We start from the raw sequence: 21,936 nt of genomic DNA, 5'->3' as shown, positions 1-21,936 counted from the left end.
TTTAGAAAAACATTCTAGACAAACAGAATGAATTTATAGGATTCCACAGCTTCACTAAGTATCTTTCAGTCTTTTATTTAGAAAGCATATATAAAATCAGCGTTGAAGACATTTGACTGAATAATTCCAACCTTTTTTTTTTTGTCCATTAAAAGAATACTGTATTACTGGGGCTGTAAAAAAATAAATGAAATAAATAAAAGATCAACAGTTTTTAACAAATTTTTTACATTTTCTATTTGGAAGACACTTTAGGAAGCACATAAATAAGCAGATCAGTGAAGGGAACAGATCTGAGCTGTGTTTTTAGTGACAAAGTGAGTTTTAACTCAAAGTGAGATAAAATAATGCAGAAAAAAAGAGTTCAAGTTTCCTTCATCATCATCAGCCATAGTTACCTGCAACCTTTTGGCTCAGACCAAGGTATAAAGTTCTATAGCATCACTGACTGCAGCAGCAGCAAAAACAATGGCTTTAGTTAACCTAAGGGAATAATAAAACACAGTAGTGGAACATGAAATTCATTTAGCTGAAGCCAGATTTATTGGTGAGGGATCTGAGGGTTGACCATTGCTCCCAGAAGCACAGGTGGAAGTTTTTTCTTGTTGCATTAAGACTTTACCAGATGCATTCTGATGTACCAAAACTTTTTTTTTTTTTTTTGCTCCACTTATGAATCAAGCCAGATACTTATTTTAAATTATCTACTAGAAGGAATTTATCATATTTTGCTTACTATATCCTTATAGGCTTCCCCAGAGAAACAAGAGTGGAAAATGAATGAACTTGATATAAGACAAACACAGAGAAGCCTCTGAAACAAGAAGCATCAGAAACAGAAGAACCTGAAAGAATGATAGTTGGTATCAACGTGCTGCAGCAGACAATGGGGTGTGGCAAGCTTTAAGAATGACCGTGAAAGAAAAAGGTCAGATTGTGGAAACAGGAAAGGAATAATCAAGAGAGCATTACATAGCCACAAGGTTATATTAAAAAAAAAAAAAAAAAGTTTATGCTGAAAAGAACCATCATTTAAAGGGCAGGGTCCAAGATATAATATTTTATCAACACCATTCTTAAACTCTCTTGAATTCTTTTGTTCAGCAGAACTTTGACAATCCATAGTAAAACATTGTATCCCCTCTACTAACTACTGTATTTTTGCCATTTACTGCAATACATGTCATTTACTGGACCATATGTAAAATAACTTCACTTATTCTTACAGACATTTTTTTAAGCATTTCTTTCACTTCATGTTTTGATGTTATCTCTACTCATGGTTTCATTACCAAGGTAGAAAGCCTACAGAGAACTAAAACATTGCAACATTTCTTAATAACAGCAGCACAAGAGAGCAGAAAGCAAAAAGAAGGATCATGATTATTACTCATTTAATTTTTGTGTCTGTAGAGTTCCCAAGGAGCAGAGAAGTTGCTACAGAGACAGAATATGGCATCATATATCTCTGTGCTGATTAGCTCCCCTGAAACAGAAGAAGCTGCTGCTCCACGTATATTTAACTCCTTCCCATTTTGCCTTGATGCTTCCTTCTTTTCCACAGGTTGCCTCATCTACAGCAGTCCTCACGGTCTTCCTTTGGAAAGTCTGTCCTGTAGCTATTAGTTCCTTATTTCTTCTGTTCCTGCCTTAGAAACTATTCAGCTATGTCTCATGCAGCAGAAAACACTATCAAAGAAGTGAGGCAATCATGTGAGGAACTGTATGTGTACAGCACACTTCTGCGGTCCTCATGGATGCCCCACATGTTGTGTATGTGGGTGGGCAACTGCCCAAACTGCACAACTCCCCTGACCACAGTAATCTGTTATTGCTGCATTGAAGCTGGTGGATAATAACAATTGACACCTTCTAAAAGACTTCTCTTGAAAGTGTCACAGCGGTAACTTCAGTTCTCAGTATTTCATGGTGGTTTTTTTTTTGTTGTTGTTTCTATCACTTTTTCCAGACATTGGCTGGTACTCCCCATCATTAAAATATTTAAAGTGTTTTGGGTTACAATTTGTATTACCAATCATATCCTTGAACAAAATAGTATATTATCATCACTTAGCAAAAATGGAATATTCCAATATACTTTCAACAGTTTCCACCTCTTTCCTGAATCTAACTGAATTCAGTGTTTCTAGCAACAGAATTACTTCCACAATAATGTACCTGACATCACTCAAGGTCTGATTCAGCTATCTTTATATGCTGAAGCAGTACTTCCCCTCTAGAGTTATCCCATCAAAACTTTCAGCGAGACTTTTGATGAAAAGGTACTAATCAACTTGAGTAAGGACATGAAAAATGAATGCCAAAAAGATGTGGAAAAAAAAAAGTAGACTACATGAAAACAAACATTTATTTATATATATTTAAAGTTATAATATTTACAAATAAGCCATGGACAATATTATTTGTAAGTAACAGGGACACAATTTCAAAAAACTTCAAGCCAAAGAAAGGAAACAAAAGTGGAACCAAAGTGATCACAGAGTAGAAGAGAGCAAAACAATAATAAAGGCCATGATAGAATAATTAAGGTTGGAAGAGACATGCAGAGGTAAGATAGTCTGTCCCCCTACCAAAATCAGGGCCAAATTTGAAGTTAGGTTAGGTGCTTAAGGTTTTTTCCAGTCAATTCTGAGTTCCAGATTAAGATTTCACTAACCTTTTTGGGCAACCATCCACCCTGTAATTACTCCTGTTTATTTCCCATGCTGTGTATATTGCTGTACAAGTTCTTGAGATGAGCTCAGCACAGCATTGTGGTAGCCATACAAGCATCCTGAGAAACAGTTTTATGGAGAGATTTTAAGAAGCCTATTGCCTTAATTCTGCAGAAGTTTACATCCTGCCAAAACATGAACAGCAGGATAAATGGAACGTAATTGTGGTCAGCCAAGAATTTAATGAGAGTTTTAAAGAAGGCCTGTGTCACAGGCAAATCAGGAACAAGACCGGATACCTTGGCAGCAAGCAAGGCAAGATATATATATGAGGAGGATAGGCTGTGAAAGGTATGAAAAGAAAACCAGCTTGACTGCTATGACAGGTGAGCTTTTAGCAAACTTTTAAAGATGATGTGCTAAACATCATTGCTAAACATCATTCTTTGCTGAAATTAAGAGTTCTGGAAGGACTCAGCAGAAGGCATGAGGTGACCCCCCCCCCCCCAAGGCAGCTATAGGCTGCTCACACCTGATCCCCACATGCAGCATATCTGAAGTTGATGCTCCAAGAACTGCCTGAGACAATCTAACAGTCCTGCCACCCTTTGTCTTTCTCTCAGCTGGGTTGATTTTCTGCTGTTTTGGTGAGCTGCCTCAGCTCACCAAGGGATTTTTAGTTCAGAAAGGGATCAGACCAAGACACACGGTGCAAGGGAGGAGGCAGGACCAAACACCTAAAGCCATAGGCAGCAGAAGGCAGCAAACTGCTGGATCAGTGGTCCCAAGGTAGGCCCCTAAGTACCCTTCTTCTATATAAGCTCCAAGTTCAAGCCACAAAAGAACTGAGCTTCACAGATACTTCCCCTCCAGATGTCACAGCTTCAAACAGTGCATCCCACCTAATGCAGAATTCTCCTGTGTGCCAGCATGCCACTGCAATGAGCATATAATTGAGGTTTCTCATACACCAGACCACCACAGCATTTGAAAAAAAGACATAATGGAAGTTTAGGTCTGACTAAGTCTGATGTAGCCATCATGAGCTGGATGCTTGACATTAACAATAGATATTGAAGAAATAGGTCGAAACCTGATGAGACAGAATGAGGTCTGAGCTATAAAGGTGCATTAATAGAGCCAGCAGTTTAAAGACTGGTAAGTGTGCAAGGACTTCCAGAGAGGTTACAGAGGGTGAAGAGGATGAGATGAGGTACAGAAGCATTCGCATGGTACAGGGCAAGAAGGGCATATTCTCTACGAGCCATAATTTAAAAAAAAAAAAAAAAAAAAAAAAAAAGTCACAGAGGAGTATAGAGGAAAAAAAACAGAAAATTACAGCAATGTTAGATGCAGACAATAGTAGGAACGTTTCAGGAATAATTTTCCGATGCAGAACTGGTTGCCAAAAATGCTCCTGTCCCAAACTGGGATTAAAAGAAAAAAAAAAAAAGCTCAGAGATTCATGCGAGAAGATCTAGATTTAATTTTGATCAAATTTAATGTTTATTATAATTTATGTTACTCATCAAATGAAACATTTCAATGTAAAGCTCGATTCTTTGTTTTTAAAAATGTCAAGCTATAAACCTACCAATCTTAAAACTTAATTGACCATCTTTTGGCATTGGGACATTAATCACAAGTGAGTCATTACTGTAAGAAAAAGTTTGGCGTTAAACTGCTATCTTCTGATGAACAATACTGAAAAATTCCTATGCAGCTCTAAAGTTAAATTGTTCAGCATTAACTTTTTAACTCTTATCTTTTATAGAGTTTTATTATTTTGTAGCCAGAAAGAGTAGCACAATGCAGTTAAATTCACTGGGAATATATCAGACTGGATGAACATACAAAAAGCACTAACCTGAAGACTGCAGATGGTGAGACCTGATACAGAACAGTGCTGTTTTTAGAACAGTAGAGAACAACATGGTAAGGCATCTTGGCATTTTTTCTTGTGCATACAGTAACTTTCCCTTCATTTCTTTTCTTTTCCTTTTTTTTTTTTTTCCCTTTTTTTCCCCTTTTTCTTGCCCTTTACTTGTCAGACTGCTTTCACGGATGTCTGAGCTACCAGGCTTGCTGCTCTCAGTGGTGCTCTGTCAGAAGCAGCAGTTTGTCTGCGTACTATCCATTACAGGAGTCAGTATTACTTAGTAAATTGGAATATCAAGCCCAGATATAATTAGGTTGTTGAAATAACAACCTGAAAGTATGGCCTAATTCACACAGGGTGCTAATAAATAACTGGCATGCTCACTGACCTCATTAGAATTGAAACTCTGAACTATTTGAAGTCAGTGGCAAATTGAGAATGTTACAGGCTTAGGAAGTTTCTATAACCTAAATTATAAAGCTATAAGAAATAAACCATCCAATCTACAAGTCTTTGGGAAAAAAATACTCTGGGGGAAAAAGTCAATAAAATTACCAATTTTATATTTAAAATAACTAACACTAAATATTCAAGGGGCAAAAAAGTCAGTGTCTCTACTCTCAAGGCTACTTTCAGACATATTACAATAGATAAGATAAAATGTCTTAGACTAAGCTTCATTAGTGTCATGATTAGACAAATAGACTGTTTTATGCACCATTATTTTATAACACCATTTTATCAGCTATCGATAATTAAGCTATCAATAATTAATATGTACCTACCATGTAAACTGAAGTAGATTATTGTGGGGAATGCAGAATCATACAATTATAACTCTTAGTAGTCATTATAAGAAATTAAAATTGGATTTTGAATGAAATTACGACAGATCACACATAGCTATTTAGCATATGTCAAAGGAAACAAAGAACTCTTGAAAGGAATGACAAAAACACACAGCTAATGTGTTTATGCCACATGGAACACTATTTTATTTTGTAATTTGATTTCCTTTTAGAGGGGGACTATCTCATATGTCAGTTATTTCAGACAACAAATATGCTCACAAAAAAATTGCCCATTACAAAATTCCTGATTTTCATGAACAGACAACAATATTAATACTGTCATGCTGCTTGTATGAGTGGTCCATCATCCATCCAATAGCAGGTGAAGTGGAAATTTGGGAAGTACTAGATATCCCAATGGAAGGATGGATAGCAAACTGCCTCTCTAGTACATCATGGTCTATGTGCCTGGTCACCAAGGCCTTCTCCTTAACTGATCATATATCGAGGAACGGTGGATCAGTCAATTTCATTACATCCTCCCTCAGTGCAATCTGCTTTCTGAGGGGCTTTCAGAAGCTTTCTTCTGGCCTCTCTAAGGGGTCTAAATCTCTGTATTGCAAATAAACAGTCTCTCATGAACATTTTTCCTTTAAATAACAGTAATATGGTTTTCATTCCCTTCAGAGGAACTGCACAAAAGGGCTATATTCAGGGCAAGCCCGGGTAGCACAGACTCCAGAAGTCACGTCAGCAAGCAGGATGCAAATGTCAGTCTAGAGAAAAATGAAAGGAACACAGGATATCCTGTCTTCTACTGTTAGCTTTAAAAGAAAGAAGACAGTCAACTGAATATCCATCCTATTCATCAGAAGAGGATAATACAGGGAAGAATTTTGCCAGGAAGTACTTCTGGCTTCATTCCTTTGGGCTTCATTTCTACCAAGGAACAGGGAATGGACGACACTGACTGATAGGTGAAAAGCCTCTGTGATCACTAATATTACCTGCAGTTGTAAGGCATCACAGAGTTGTAAAGTATTATGTACATGCAGGAGGAGAAGCCAGATCCCAATCAAACCAGAATCCCTGCCTCTGGATGTGCCTGACTGCTAAGCAGCGAGTGACTGCGTCACAGCCTGTGCAAAGAGCACAAGCTGACTCTGTCCTGGCAGAGAAGGCAGCTTTGACAAAAGGGAAAGGCTCTCACCTTTCTCAGAACGGCTTTTGAATGGCCACTTAAGACTGCAAGAATGTAAACACTCAGAATAACAGATTTGATAAATGTAATTCCATAGCAGTCAGTTAAAACATGATTTTTTTTTCTGTTTTCTACACAACAGCTAATGGCATTTGTTATAAAACAGGGTGGTAAGGAATCACCCAGGAAATCCAAGAAGTAAAATATTTCAAAAGGTTACAAGCCTTTAAAAATATAGGAAGAGGCTGTTCACTTATACTGACATGTTTCTGTGCGTTCTCCTAAAAAATGGAATAGAATAAAAGTGAACAAATGCAAAATTAGAATTCAGAATGAATGACAAAAATTACTGTCTTCATCCAACTTCTGTGTACAATTGTTCACAGGATAAGTTAAAAGCTGTAAGAATTCCATATCTGATGTTTAGAGTTTTATGGGTGGCTACAATAATTCACTTCAACTAAATTAAACAATTTTTCCTGCTTCCAGATCATGTTGATCAGTTTCACTACAACACTAAAAATAAACCCACCCTATTTGGCTTCTAAACCTTAAAAATTGAGTCCTATTTGTCCCCCATTTTAAATCCTAAAATTTCATTTATTCACTTTCATTCATTTTGGTCACTAAACCAGGTTTAATATATTAAATATTCCAAGGACAAAATAATTATTAATGGGACTAGAGGAGAATAAATTGTATTTTTGAAACAGTTTACACTAGATGCTGTGGGGAGAAGGGAGGGACTTGGCTACTTGGTTTTGCTTTGACAGACCCATTTACCTATCTGAATCGTGAAAATGATTTTTTGACAAAAAGACAAGGTCTTCAACTTACCTTTACAACCTCTACTGCATATATTTTCACTTATACATTCTACATTTTATTAAATTTCAGGAACTGTGCTAGCAGCTCAAATATAAAAGGAGTGCCCCCGTTCATTTTATATGGATTACAGCAGAAAGTGCTAGGAATATTATTTGGGAATTAGTCTGCTATGGTAGCTGTACAGTCCAGTGAGCTTAGCCTGCGTATGTATGAGCAAGTGGTGTATCAGTATTTAAAGGTGGTATACCAGTATTTAAAGGTATCCCCATTTCTCCTACTGCTGTGACAACTGGGATATAACAAAATCACATGGCATCCTGCTCTGGAGTTCTGAATGCAAATTGCGGCAAGGATTTGGTGTCACTGACAAACAAACCTTCTTACAAGCTGACTTTTTTGGCTGACATTCCATCTGAACCATAGTGTGTCTCAGCTGAGAAAACAGAGTACAATATGCCTTTCCTTTCCTTGCAGGCAGCACCACATTCTTTTATTTATGAAGGCACAAAATGTCTGAAAGCCAGCCTGAGGCATCCTAGGTCCTAGTGGGGCCACAGCATACCACAGGAAGCTGCAATTCCTTCTTAAATTGTGAATAGGCAGGTTTTTGCTCAGGCTTCCTTGCAAATGGAAAGAGTTGGTAAAATGAAGATTACGTTAACGTGTTGCATTACCCACACACCTTCAATTACAATTTGAACTCATATGTACTGTACATCAACTGTTGCCCAGTTGCATTAAAGAAAGAACCCTGCAAGTTCCTCTTATGGAAGCTGTGCTTTCATTTCTATGCAGTGGTTTATTTGCATAGTGGGAATAACCAACCTGAGCAATGGTGGAAGGACAGCATCAGCCAGGATCTAGTACATGACTGCACATGAATTTACTAATGATATTTATTGGCTGCTGGATATAAAACCCTCCAAAGTGTATCAAAAGCTGCTCTAAGGCACCAGTCTAAACAATGCAAACAAGTGTTTGGCAAGGGAGCCATTAACGCTTCCAACTATTAAATCATTTCAAAATTGCCCTTCTAGCTTCTGCTCACCAGCTGTTTGAAGGAAAAGGGAACATCAAACTTAGACGGCTGGCAGAGCAAACAGAAGGATCCCCCAAACTGAATGTGTGGAAATTGCCTTTTTGTGCTGTCAGATCTCAAAGATGTGGGAGAGGAGCACAAGAATCGAGGATAGGCAGAGGGAATCAAGCAAAAATATTTTGGAAGTGTAAAATGTAAAGCTCTCCCTGGAACATTAATTCATCTTCAGTGAACACACACTAAATGAAAATTGGCTTTCAGCTGAATCACAATTTATATCTTAACATATTACAAGCAAGGTAGAGTATTTAGTTTTATACCCAGAGCCCTAAATCAAATCTTAATCAAAACTTAACTGAAGATAACATCTAGCCCTCACTGAGTTCCACAGGATCACAGGATCATCTAGGTTGGAAGAGACCTTCAAGATCACCTAGTCCAGCCTCTGACCTAACACTAACAAGTCCTCCACTAAACCATATCACTAAGCTCTAAATCTAAATGTCTTTTGAAGACCTCCAGGGATGGTGACTCAACCACTTCCCTGGGCAGCCTATTCCAATGCCTAACAACCCTTTCAGTAAAGAAGTTCTTCCTAATATCCAACCTAAACCTCCCCTGGTGCAACTTTAGCCCATTCCCCCTCGTCCTGTCACCAGGCACGTGGGAGAATAGACCAACCCCTACCTCGCTACAGCCTCCTTTAAGGTACCTGTAGAGTGTGATAAGGTCGCCCCTGAGCCTCCTCTTCTCCAGACTGAACAACCCCAGCTCCCTCAGCCGCTCCTCGTAACACTTGTTCTCCAGACCACTCACCAGCTTCGTAAGAAGCTTCCGTAAGTTGAGTTTTACATTAGAAAACAGTTTTACAAATACTTCATAGCTCTTTCACTCTTTGGGAGAGAATGAAATATATTTTTCTGGACTATTTTCTCTCATGTTTTGCAATAAGAAAGCACTCAGTAAAAGCAGATGACACTAAGAGTCTGATGGGCCAGACTAGGACAGACAGATTTGATAATTCTTGAGGTAATACATACATATGGTCCTATTGCCATTCTGGATTCCTAGACTTGCATGGTTTAAAATGCTGAAATAGATTATTCAGAGGAGACTGAATTACATATTAAGCATTGTCAGAAATCTTTTCACAGAAACTTATTTAGAAGTTAACACATGTACAAAGAACACATTCAACCTGTTTCTTACTGAAATCTGAACTCTCACAACTGACCTTGCATTTAATTTCCCTTCTTACCTCAAATCTGTAAGTGGAAAAGTATCACCTTTCTACCAGGAAACCTCCCACTGTTTTCATAAACTCCCCTGCCAGTAATGTCATTATTTTTAATCAAAACAAAAATTATGCCCCTTTTGAACATTAGGAATCACTACAAAGCAGAAGGCAGAAGCCAAAAGACCAAAACATACCCTCCTAGAATGAAAGGTGCAGTTTTAAGAAGGGAGAAAGGTCTGTCTTGCTGCCTGATCCTTTTGGGGTACAATGTGATTAAAGCAAATTTATATGAAGAAAAAAAAAAAAAAAGAAAAAAAAGAGGAAAATCTGTTTGAGAATGGAAAACCCAAATTCACCTATTTTGAAGGAGTGTAAGCTCTGTAACAATGAAAACTGATTAAGCTAAATAATTTAAGGTATCTGATAGGTACCAAACAGATACGCATGCACTTGTGCCCATATTACATACACAGAGAAATATTTAGTTTAGTTCAAAAATATTACAATAGGTTTATGGGAAAGGTATTTGTTATTCGACTGCAAGCACTTGTAAAACATTACACACTTAAGAACAGAAATATGATTACCAAGATGAAAAAGCATAAATTTTTACCATGATGCTGTTGTGTGGAAAAAAACTTTTTCCCACAAATTAGCTTTCAGGTTGGCAAACCTCTGAGTGTTTGCATGTAAAAGGGGCAAAGCCAAAGCACCACCTAGTCTGAAATAAAAATAAAAACTCAGAAACAGATCTAAGAGTCTGGTGGATAACAGAAGTGTCAATGTGACTTTCACCAAGAGAGAGTCCACAGTACTGTTTTGATGTGTTCAGCCTTCTGATACACTTGAAAGGGGACAAGAAACCCACAAACCGCTTTAGTTCTTCCTGTGAAATCTACAACTCCTCTCTCTCCAAATGCCATATTTGATTACCAGACTCTAGCAAACAACATTATGGAAACAGAGTTCAGCTTCCTAACATAAAAGAACCATTCTTCCTGGTCTGCTAGAGAAGAAAATGTAACTGCTGTGTCATTCTGCTTGACCTCCTAAAATGACAGAGTTCAGCATCTGAATAAGAATGTGAAGAAGGGTGAAGGCTTTCTGCCCTGTATTCCTGCACCTGGAGATGGAAGACAGACCTCTATATTACAATATAAAAAACAGTCACATACTATTTCCTTTTTTTTTTTTTTTTTGGCTTGTCTTTTAGTAATGGTGAATTTTCCACCCTCATAACTGTGGGGATATTTTTTTTTTAATAAAAAAAAGGTGGCAAGAAGACAGCAATGAAAGGAAACCAAATTCTGTTTCCTTTCCTTTTCCACCTATTGGCACAACAGAAGAATAATACCACAGTCCAAACACAAGCAGACATCTTTAACCACATACAAGGGAGCATCTCTGCAAATTCGGCATGTGAGATGCAGAGGCTTCTTGCTCAACTTCATTAGAATGTTTGTCTTCCGACCAGACTAACTAGGAGCAGAAGTAACAGCATAGTTTCTTGCTCTAGGAGTTTCTGTGGTACATGTGGTTGGAGTTGATGATCTTGCCTATTTTTATTTTATTTTTTTTAATCTATATGATTCTATGATCCTATATGTGTGGATGTCAAAGCCTGAAGCAACTCCTACAAACAAACATTTTAGAAACAGAGCCACAGATATGGTGTGTGCTAGGGTTAGAGAAGAAGACATTCTTGAAATCAGTGTTTAAAATGTCAGTGTCATTCTGACAGCAGTGTTGTTAGTGACATAAAATAATATATACTATATTTTGCACTGATCAAAATTTGCTTGGTGCAGGGCTGTGTTCAGACTACAGTTCAAACAATAGTACTTCTAACGGCCTACAGCATTTTCCTGCCTCAGTGAGGAAAGGAGAAAGATAACCCCTAGAGTCCAAAGAAAAGGAGGAATGGGGGGGCAGCAGGCTCAGCTGCTCTGAAGCCTTTCTTCTTCAGAAGGCTCATATCACACAAGGGGGATATGCCACTAGGGAGATAAATTAAAGGACTTACTGTTTCTCATTGACTTTACTCCCATTTCAAGCTATATAAAGACTTCAAGACTTTAAGTACCTATAAGCCACAGGAAAATACTGTAGTACTGTTCTACAGTCTTTATATACTTTGGAGTCAAATTGCCACCATGCCCATTTCCCATACTTATTCCTCAAAGGTTGATTGCAATAATCTTTTTTGTGGATCTGACCCATTATTATGTAGTATCAGTGGAATACCTAATACTAATTTTCAGTTTTCTCTTAAAAACCTACAGGTTACTTTTAAGGTTGATAACAAAAATTTAAAGTCTATCAAGTTATAAGTGGAATTTTATGCTCTGTTGAAATTTCTGTACTTGGATTACCAGTGTAATAGGAGGAAGCTTCCCAGGTAAAGGAAAAGTGAGGAAAAGACCTGAGTGTTAGCAGCTGACCCCTTTCATCAGAATAAAGGAAAGAAGACCTAAAACCTCAGATCATGGCCTCTTTATGTTAATTCTCATTACTTTTCTGATGACAGGGGAACAGAATCTTAACAGTTTAGTCTGAAGGAGGAAAACCTAAATAATGGACATGTAGCCAACCAGCAACACACTGATTCCAGAACACATGGAATCTTCGCATTAATTTTTAAAATGCAGCAGAGGGCACTTGAACATTCTTTCCTAACATCCACAAAGGTTTCCTACATGACGCGAGCTTTTTGGCATACAGTAAACTTATCTGCTGACTTCTGCAGACTGAGTTCTATATAGGTTTTAAGATAATATGATGATGAAATCATGCTTTTTCCCAGCAGAGTAACAACGTGTCAGTGAAAGGAACTGATAGTCACCCCTCACTTTTTTCCATCTACAGACTAAATACAACTTGAAATAAGAGTAAAGGGACACTTTAATAAACTGAAAAATTCCAAACATATAGTAAGGAAAAACATATACATCATGACCATATACTAATGCATACAAATTAAACTAGAAATTAAAAGGAAATAAAATATTTTTTTAAAAGAAAAAAAAAAAAAGGAGAGCTAAAAACAAAAGGGGAGAAAAGCAAGCCAAAAGGTTTCAACTAAAAATGAAAAAATGGTACATCAGGGGAAAAAAAAATGTTTAATTCATCTATAGCAGGATGTTCACTGAGACCATTTTAAACCTTCAGACTGAAAACAAAACTTGGTAATATTTAAATAAAATCCTGTTGATTTAAATCAAAGAAAAATAGGAGACTGCTAAACAGAAAGCCCCAAAGAAATACAATAAATTGAAAGATAATTAAAATAAAAACTGAGAGAAGGAAAAATATTGGAAAGTGAAATGAAAACATCCTGCAGTTGAAACAGGATGGAAAGAAAGCAGCACAAATGGACTTTGATAACTAAAACAAAAGGAGGAACCTTAAGGAAAATACTTTCACTGAAGTATAATGAAAACAAAATGTGCACACAAATTGTTGCATAATGAGAGAGAGAGAAAAAAAATGAAATAACAGTGATGTTCCTCCTGTGCACATGGATCTCCTCATTCCAAAAACATTAAGAGGAATTCGTCATCTCCAAATAAATGAAAGAACGCACAAAACAGGAGTGACAAAAATAATGGTAGCCCTAGTAGCAGCGCCATGACTCATCTGTTATCATCTGGTCAAACATCAGGAAACTTTGTGGTAGTGATACACAAATGTGCACAGTCACTTCCCTGCCATCATGGCAAAGTCTGGAATTTGTTGCAGTAGTATCTCAGTGACCCCTGTAAACACAAGATAATGTAGATCAGCTCCCTTAATTACAAATTTCTGTGCACTCAATTGCTTAACTAATCCTAAAACAGACTACCTAACTTGACTAATCCTAAACCAACCCAGAAATAATTCTGGTTGCAGGTTTGTTTTTTTTTTTTCTTCTTTGCTTGCTGTGTATAATGGGCTTGAAGAAAAATACAATTAATCTTAAAGGTTTACTTGCAGCCTTCACTTTATCTTGCCACCCTTTGTCTACACCTGGACACACAGCTTTGAGCAAATCAGCTCAGTTTCTGTGATTGGCACTAGAATGTATACCACAAATTCATTTCCATGTCTTACATCCTACCACATGTAATACTCATGTGTTAACAGTCCCTTCCCTGCCCCAGTCTTCAGAGATGGAACTACTAAGAATATATATGTAAAGTGTTCTAAAATAAAAAGCCTTTAAAAAAAATCTCCAAAATTGTTTTAAACTTGTGTTGCTTTCAGGGATTTTTTACTCTTGCCTTTGGGGGAATGGAATTAAACAAAATAGTCATGAGCCATGGATGGTGTGAGCTAAATGCCAATCTCACTTACTGCAGTTACCAGCAGGAGATGGTAGATTCACTGTTAATTTGCAGACCTTAAAATAGAAGATATCTTTCTAGAAATGCATGCTTCTGCACAGTCTGAGAAACACTGTAGAGACTATGAATATGAGTCCAATTAGGTGACAGCTACGTTCCCTTCTGACACCGAAAAATACATAATCATATGGACTTGGGGGTTCTGGTGGATGAAAAGATTGACAAGAGCTGGCAGTGCATGCTTGCAGCCCAGAGTGGTCAGCAGGTCAAAGGAGGTAATTGTCACCCTCTGCTTTGCCCTTGTGAAGCCCCACTGGGAGTGCTGCATCCAGCTCTGGGGCCCCCAGCACAAGAAGGACATGGATGTATTAGAATGAGTCCAGAGGAGGGCAACGAGGATGATCGGAGGGCTGGAGCGCCTCTCCTATGAAGAAAGGCTGAGAGAGCTGGGGCTGTTCAGCCTAAAGAAGAAAAGGCACTAGGGAGATTTCATTGCAGCTTTTCATTACTTAAAGGGGGCTTATAAAAAAGATGGAGAGCAACTTCTTACTCAGGCAGATAATGATAGGACAAGGGGGAACAGTATTAAACTAAAAGATGGGAGATTTACATTAGATATTATTAAGAAATTATTTACTACGAGGGTGGTGAGGCACTGGAACAGGTTGCTCAGGGAAACTGTGGATGCCCCATCCCTGGAGGTGTTCAAGATCATGTGGATGGGGCTTTGAGCAACCTAGTCAAGTGGGTGGCAACCCCCCATGGCAGGGGTTAGGAACAAGGTGATCTTTAAGGTCCCTTCCAACCCAAGCCATTCTACGGTTCTATGACTCTAGCTGCTTTTTTTTTTTTCTCTAGTGTTCTGCAAAGATTGAACTGTCTAATCTGTCTTCATAAACAAAAATAAATCTCATATCCATACATCTCCTTTTCCTTCTGACTAAAATAATCTGAAAGACCTTCCCAAAATTGACAGAATAGCTGCATGTCTGACAAGTTGTAACACCAGTGTTAAAAACAGGATTTAAAGAGAAATTATTAGCTTCTGTTCCTCTTTAGGCAAGCTGAAAATAACTACTTGAAAAACAGCTGAGAATTTTGTAAGAACTAATGCGGCACCCAACTGTTTCTGAGAAGTGCTACAGAATGGCTTGCAGGAAAAAGGGAAATTTTTGTTAGGGTGGCAATTAATTACAGAGCATTTAGGCAGACAGGAAAGCTCTAGTGCAACACCTTCTGTCCAGAATGGCATAAATTTCAATGATAACATGAAGTAATAAAGTTGACCTTGTAAGGTACTAACAGAGAGGAGTTGCAAAAAAAGGACTGAAAAAGCTGAAAAGTAATTTCAAATTGAACATCAAAAGGAAAGTTCAGCACCTGCATCAGCCTTGCTGAAAAGTATTAACAATTGGTTCCTATCTGTCTTTACCTGCAGTAGTCTAAATGAACAAGTATTTTCCCAAACTTACATCATGCAAAAACCTAGAGATTTTGGAGATTTTGGAGGAAAAGCTCCAGGGGAACAACACTTGACTTAGCTTAACTACATAATCTAAAATAACAGTCAGGAAAACAAATAGGAAGAAGTAATTCTAGTGAGCAATGTTAGAAGCCCCTATATGATGTTGTAACTGAAATGCACCAAAGACAAGAGAGTGAGTTATTTAGGTCTAGATAAGCCTTTAACATCTGGTATGAAGCCAGGCACCCAGCTAAGGGCTGGGAGGAGTGGCTAAGGAACGATTCCATCAGCAGCGGCAGTGCACTGGTGAAGACTTGCATATCCAGAATAAACTGGCAATTGAACAACATAGAAACACAGAAAAGATTATGAAAGCAAGGCTGAAGACACATAGAGGTTACAAAATTGATTACAGGTGTCCAACTGTCTTTCATGTTGGTGCTCCATCAGGTCAAACAATCTCCTGTAAGAAAAGCTACTAGAGCTAAAAGTACAAACTCTGTTAGAAACAGCCATGAAATCTTAGCAAAGGAGACTTGGTTCTCATCTAGAGAGACTGTATAAAGTTCAATGGCAAACTGACCTTGTGGCAATATAATAAATGATAGTTTTTACAGAATGCTGCCATGAAAATATCGATATTTTTGACCAAAGATACTATATTCTGAATGCATTCACAGAAATGGCACTTTCTTGTAAATCATTTAGATTATGTCAAATTACTTAGCTCTGACATTTATTTCTCCCATACAATGGGAATTGTCTACCAGTACTCAAACCCTGTCTAGCCAGCTGGTTCAAAAGCAGAAACAGTGTCTTGCTAAAACATGTTGATCCTGGTAAGGATCTATTCAACACATCACCATAACAACAGATTTTAAAAGACACACAAAAAGAAATCTTGTTAATGCCAAAACAACCAGAAAAATAAAGCCTGCTTCCTATTCTTGATATGGCAAGTAATAAAAATACCTGTTAGCAATCAAATCAAGCTGACAAAGCAATGTTAAAATGGTTGGAGTAGAGCCAAAAGATCAGAATAGGTATTTAGGACAATATGCACTGCACTGCAAAGGCCACTTCACACCAACACAGGAAGAGACATAAAAAACAGCAAATGAGCATGTTTACTATAAGCTATTAAAAGAGTTGGGAATTAAGTTAAAATATCAAATAAAGATTGACAGACATAAGGGAATGATCCTCTGTCAAAGACATGTATTTCTTCATACATTCAGTCAGTTCTTCAGTCTGAACACTTTCTTACTCACCTGTTCTTAACCAGAACTGCTTGTATGTATTTACGCAGCACCTAACATAATGTAGACTCCCTATACTCTAGCAACTATAACAACATATTACTCTGGCCGGTGGGAGAAGTTAAACAGGGGTCCACAACTGAGATGCCTTAAAGCATGGGTAATTCAAGGATTCCAGACAACTAAATAGTAGCAATAACTTTAACATCTTCTAAAGAGAAAAAATAGTAACCTTTTGAATACGATTTTCAATGCACCTTCTTCCACAATCAAGAAGTAGAAATTGCACAACTATTTTTAAAATATATATACTTGCATAGAATGCAATGTTTCTGAACATTTACAATTCACCAGTCAAGTCTAGTACACACTGTAATTCCACTGGAATGACTAGACCCTAATCCGTCATCTTCATAAATTCCGTCAATCTATGGCATCCAACAGATGCAAGATGTGGTTTTGTACCTGGGAAAGCAGGTTTGCCAAAATATTCTAATATTAATACATGCAAAGCAATATCAGACTATATAAACTTCCCTGCTGAATATTAACTCTGCTCCCAAACTGCTGAGTGTGTAAGAAAACTTTCATATGGGAGAAAGTTGCCAGTTTTTCCTATTGTTATACTTTTCCTTTTAGGATGGAAATGGAGAGCCACAAAAACCTGAAAAATTTGATATTGGAAGTAGTACATAAGTGAATAAAATGCTATTATATGGTTGATTTGCTCACTAAAAAGCACAAGTTAAATTTATTTTTTTCAGTTTAGAGATGTATTTTTTCAGTTATATTGTGTCTTTCCAGAGGGAAAAAAAAAAAATCCAATTCATGCAAGTTTTGCAAAAACACAATACATCTTCACTTAAGCACTGTAAATGAGAGTTAGTAGGGGTTTTGGACTCACTCACTTCCTAAAATGGGCAAAAAGAATACATGATAAAGCAAAATGTCATGCAAGAAACTGTGTGAACTGGAGATTTTGCTTTGCTTCCTTAATCAATCAGTGCAATAGCTTACACAGTTTCTAATGATTTGTGACTGTACAAGGGTATTGAGTTAATACAGGCCTGTGAGGTCTCAGTACATTGATAGTGTTATTAGTGAAAAACGTGGAAATAAGGGCTACCTCCTTCGTCAGATGGCCTTGTTATCTCACTGCAGTATGAAAAGGTAGGGTTCGTGTCAGAACCATCTGATTTATAATCTCCCAAACTTGTAGAATGCAAGTACTGCTTACTGTAACGGCTTGCTCTTTCTACAAAAGTAGAAAGAAATAGAATCACAGTAAATATATGACTGAAATGAAAAGCAAAACAATAAAAATCACAACCAGTAACATTGATATTCATACACTGATAGTGTTTAAATTAGAGAAAAATGAATCATGCACAACTTTATATCCATTTTTGAACGCTATTAGTTCAGAAAGTTGCTTCAAAATCAAACAACTAAGATTGTTCTCTGCTTTAAAAGAATAGCAGAAATGGAAGGATATTAAAAAAAAGGGAGACAGAGAGAGAGATAAGATGACATATATGAAAATTTCCAGTGGAAAATCAAAATGTCCCTTTCTTTCAGCATGCATACAAGTGCACGTAGAAGTACTGCTGTAGGACATTCAAAATAATATTTAAGATTCCACCTCCAGTACCAAAGAAAATACACACGCAAAATTAAGCATTCAAAATAAATACATCTGGGGGAAAAAATCTTGTTGAGCCAAAACATTGCTGCATATCATTACATTAACTTCCCTCCTTTTCCATCTATCCTTATATTATTAACAAAAATAAATGATTATCCTTGGAATGGTAAACACTAACATAAGGCATAATATCATGTGCCATATAAGCAAAATGTGCACAGGAAAAAAAATCAATTTCATAAATATGTCACCTATATCTCTGAAATTTTAGTAAGGTCTAGCTATTTTAAAATCCTACTCATAATGAGGACAAAGAAGGTCAATGCTTTCTAAGTGACTATTTCTAAGTGGTATGAGTAATTGTTGTTTAGCATAAGATTTCTTTCACTATTTCTTATCTGCACGTGATAACAGCTTGAGTTCCTATAAAACACTGCTATAAAACTGTCGTATACATACATATATATGAAAACAAAACATACATATAAAATATATGGCTGGCATATTGACCAGAAAATTTACTGTATCAAATTTGTTCATAAACAAAGAAAAAGCTGATTTGGTGAAAAGTCAGGATATAAGCAATACCAGAAAGCATATGCAGACTCCTAGACTGAATATTGTCCTCCAGAGGATCAATGTCGAAGATGGAGCCAGGATCTGTGCGCCAAACTTTAAGATCTTTCCCCAAAGCATAGAAATTATAAGACAAACAAACAACAAAGGAAGTAAAAGTATGAAAGCAGTGAGTTTTAACAATTAGTGACTAATTTACTACTTTCCTTCATCTAGAAATTAACTAAAAGATCTAAATATTCACCTGAAAGGACTACAAAACATAAATTTCCATCTTAAAATACTTGGTGCATCCATTTTAAAGTGCTGACATTGTTTTAAGGAGACTTTTTTTCCTCAATGTTTGTTTTCCTTTTCTAAAGATGATTATAGTATTTTCTTAGGTCTAAATAAATGGAAACAAGTTAAATATCACATACTAGCAATCTTTTCCACAGCAGAACCAGAATCATCAGAGCTATGTGATTTCCCCAGCCCACTAACAGCATCCTTCGTCCATGTCTACTGACATTTGTAATACAAACCTACAAGCCTAAGGCCTCTTGCATACAGCAGAGATCAAGTCAGCCGACTAAGCAGAATTATGGGCATAGTTCATCTCATCCAAAATAAACATCTAAAATTTGCTCAATTCATTTAAGCTCAAAAGGTTTGTTGTTGTTGTTGTTTCGTCTTTCCTTATCAATACAAAAAAAGAAATGAACCAAGGTGACAAATTCATCTGTAGAAATCTACACTTTAGACATCTATAGTTGGGTAAGATGAAGCCCACTGTTGATCTTAACTAGTAATTCTCTTTGTCTTCCAAATATTCTCTGTTTCCTGGGACACAGACTTAATGTTGATCCACTATCTCAGTATTGAAAAGCATTTTTCGAATTCATTCAATTCAATAACAGTCATAATTATAAGACCTTCAGCTTTAATTCACACAAATAAATTATTAACATATCTTGAATCCACACCTGAACTGGATATTGAAAGAAATGGAGTCCATAAGAAATAAATAATTTCACATCCAAGCTCTACTTATAAACACAGCATAAAGTTGAACACAGATTCAACTATGGTTTTAATAAGCTTTTAACAAACAATTAGTGTTGTACAAGCTAAGAGGAAGCTTATAACAAATGCATAATCAGCTACAGTGTGACTTTTTGATCTACTCAATACAATCTGTAATATACACAATTCATAACCGCTCTGCCTAAAAATATAATAATCATTTAATCACTCGAAACAAGTTTAAAATAAAATCTTGATGTAAAGTGCAATCAATTAAAGCATAAATAAATCAAATCACACCTTTTTATTATTGGTTTGCATCTCAGGCATACCTGTCTTCAAGATTTACTCAATGCAATGGAAGTGTGAAAAATAATCGTCTTCCCAGCTTGGTCCTTTTGCTGGTTTGAGTGGTACAAAGCTAAATAATGGGTTGGTAGGTAAAGCAGGACTATGGGGACCCCAAATATGTCGTGTTTCAAATGATTAATATCTTAGAGGCAATGGAAGGAACAGTCAGAGGAAATAAATCCCATGGCTTTAGAGCAGATTCAATGTATGAGCATTATGTGTTATCTATTGCAACTCCTGCAAGGTGAAGCATAGTGCTAACTCTGTCTTGACAAGATGAATAAAAGCCAATGTACAATCTTTTGATAAACTATGTGTTAGTCCTAATGATGATAAATTATGCTCTGACAGGCGCAAGAGGGGTGGGAGGAACTGGTGAGTGCAAAGCTTTTCCTGTTTGATCATGTCTTGGTAAGTAAAAGCTTAATAAGTATGACATCACGGCAGCATCAGTGCAGCAGCCGTTGATTTTATCTGTCTTTGTAAATCTGAAATAACATAGATAAAATCAGAACCTTGGTAATTTATAGAACTTATCAGTTTTAACATCCTGGTAACTTATGCCAGTTTAAAATATCCTTAAACTCACATGAAAATCATGAAGCCTCTTTTGTCACAGATTCAAAGCTCAGATAGATTAATATATCTTGATGACTTTAGAATGGCTTTAGCATGGTTAAAACTAGTGCGTATTTTCCAGAGCACAAACATTAATTTTAACAATCAAGCAAATCAAGCATTTGAAAAAAGTTGTTACAGCGTCACTGATAATACTTTAAAAGAATAGCCAGATGGATTCTAACACAGAAATACTTCTCCTAACTGGATGAACTTTTATCACCTAAGAAAAAAATCAAGAGAGTCATAGTTGTTGGTTTTTTTTCAGTGAGCAGTTGTTTTTTTCCGGCTGCCAAGGAAATTCCATGAACAGGGAGCTCACTGCTTCTTTTTAAACGAGAAGATATTATAACTGCTGTTCACTCTGAAAAAGCATTAGGTAAACTATCACTGGATATTAGGCTCTCAGGTTTGTCATGGCCTATTTCCTTTAAATAATTGCACTATTTTTGCTGTTTGGCGGGTACAGGGAACTAAGAATTTCTCTGTGTTTTGATACTCTTTAGTTGATACAGAGTACTAAAAAATAGTAATATTTCAGTCACATAGCTCAAGAATTTCTCAGGGAAGTTCTTAATCCTAATCAGTTTGAACTAGCAAGCCTTCAGTTATTGAAAACAGGGCTGCACTCATGATTTCCACCTAGGGCTACTGTACAAATGCAGTGCAGCATAGTCTAGGGAGTTTGAAGCATGCACCAAACTGTACATTAAAGTGCAATTTTACAGGAGCTTTTCTTTGGCTGTACCACCTCTAGCTATGGAAGTGACACATTTGATCCAGTGCTTGGGTCTGTACAGACAATGATTTAACTGAACAAAGTGTTGCCCTAGATCCAGAGTATGTGGACCTCTAAGATTTGCATGGTCTTAAAAACATCAGTAGCTTCCCTGGACAGGGCTCTCTAAACCCCTACTTTTGAAAAATTCCCTCTGATGGAAGGCTGGAGCTACAGGCATATAAAAGTGGCCATACAACAGGAAAGAAATACACTTCTCAAAATAGTGGAAACTCGTTTTGAGACTTTAAGGAAAAAGCTGAAGAA

General features: G+C 36.9%; 1 protein-coding gene across 4 annotated transcripts in view; it reads right to left on the bottom strand.

Moving 5' to 3' along the window:
* NEBL (nebulette) overlaps window positions 1-21,936 on the bottom strand; it is a 258,828-nt gene that overhangs the window by 11,288 nt on the left and 225,604 nt on the right. For 2 of the 4 annotated variants that reach the window (XM_040547657.1, XM_040547655.1), the window contains 2 exons: window positions 18,930-19,022; window positions 17,823-17,951 (listed from right to left, as the gene is read on the bottom strand). The exons of the other annotated variants lie outside the window; for them this stretch is intronic. In XM_040547657.1, coding sequence (XP_040403591.1) covers window positions 17,823-17,951; window positions 18,930-19,022 — 222 coding nt within the window. The remainder of the gene's footprint in view (window positions 1-17,822; window positions 17,952-18,929; window positions 19,023-21,936) is intronic. 4 annotated transcript variants of the gene reach the window in all.

The sequence above is a fragment of the Cygnus olor genome, chromosome 2, assembly GCF_009769625.2.
Source record: "Cygnus olor isolate bCygOlo1 chromosome 2, bCygOlo1.pri.v2, whole genome shotgun sequence".
Taxonomy (NCBI): domain Eukaryota; kingdom Metazoa; phylum Chordata; class Aves; order Anseriformes; family Anatidae; genus Cygnus; species Cygnus olor.
The sequence above is the reverse complement of the archived record's forward strand: the minus strand, read 5'-3'. Positions and strand labels throughout refer to the sequence as shown.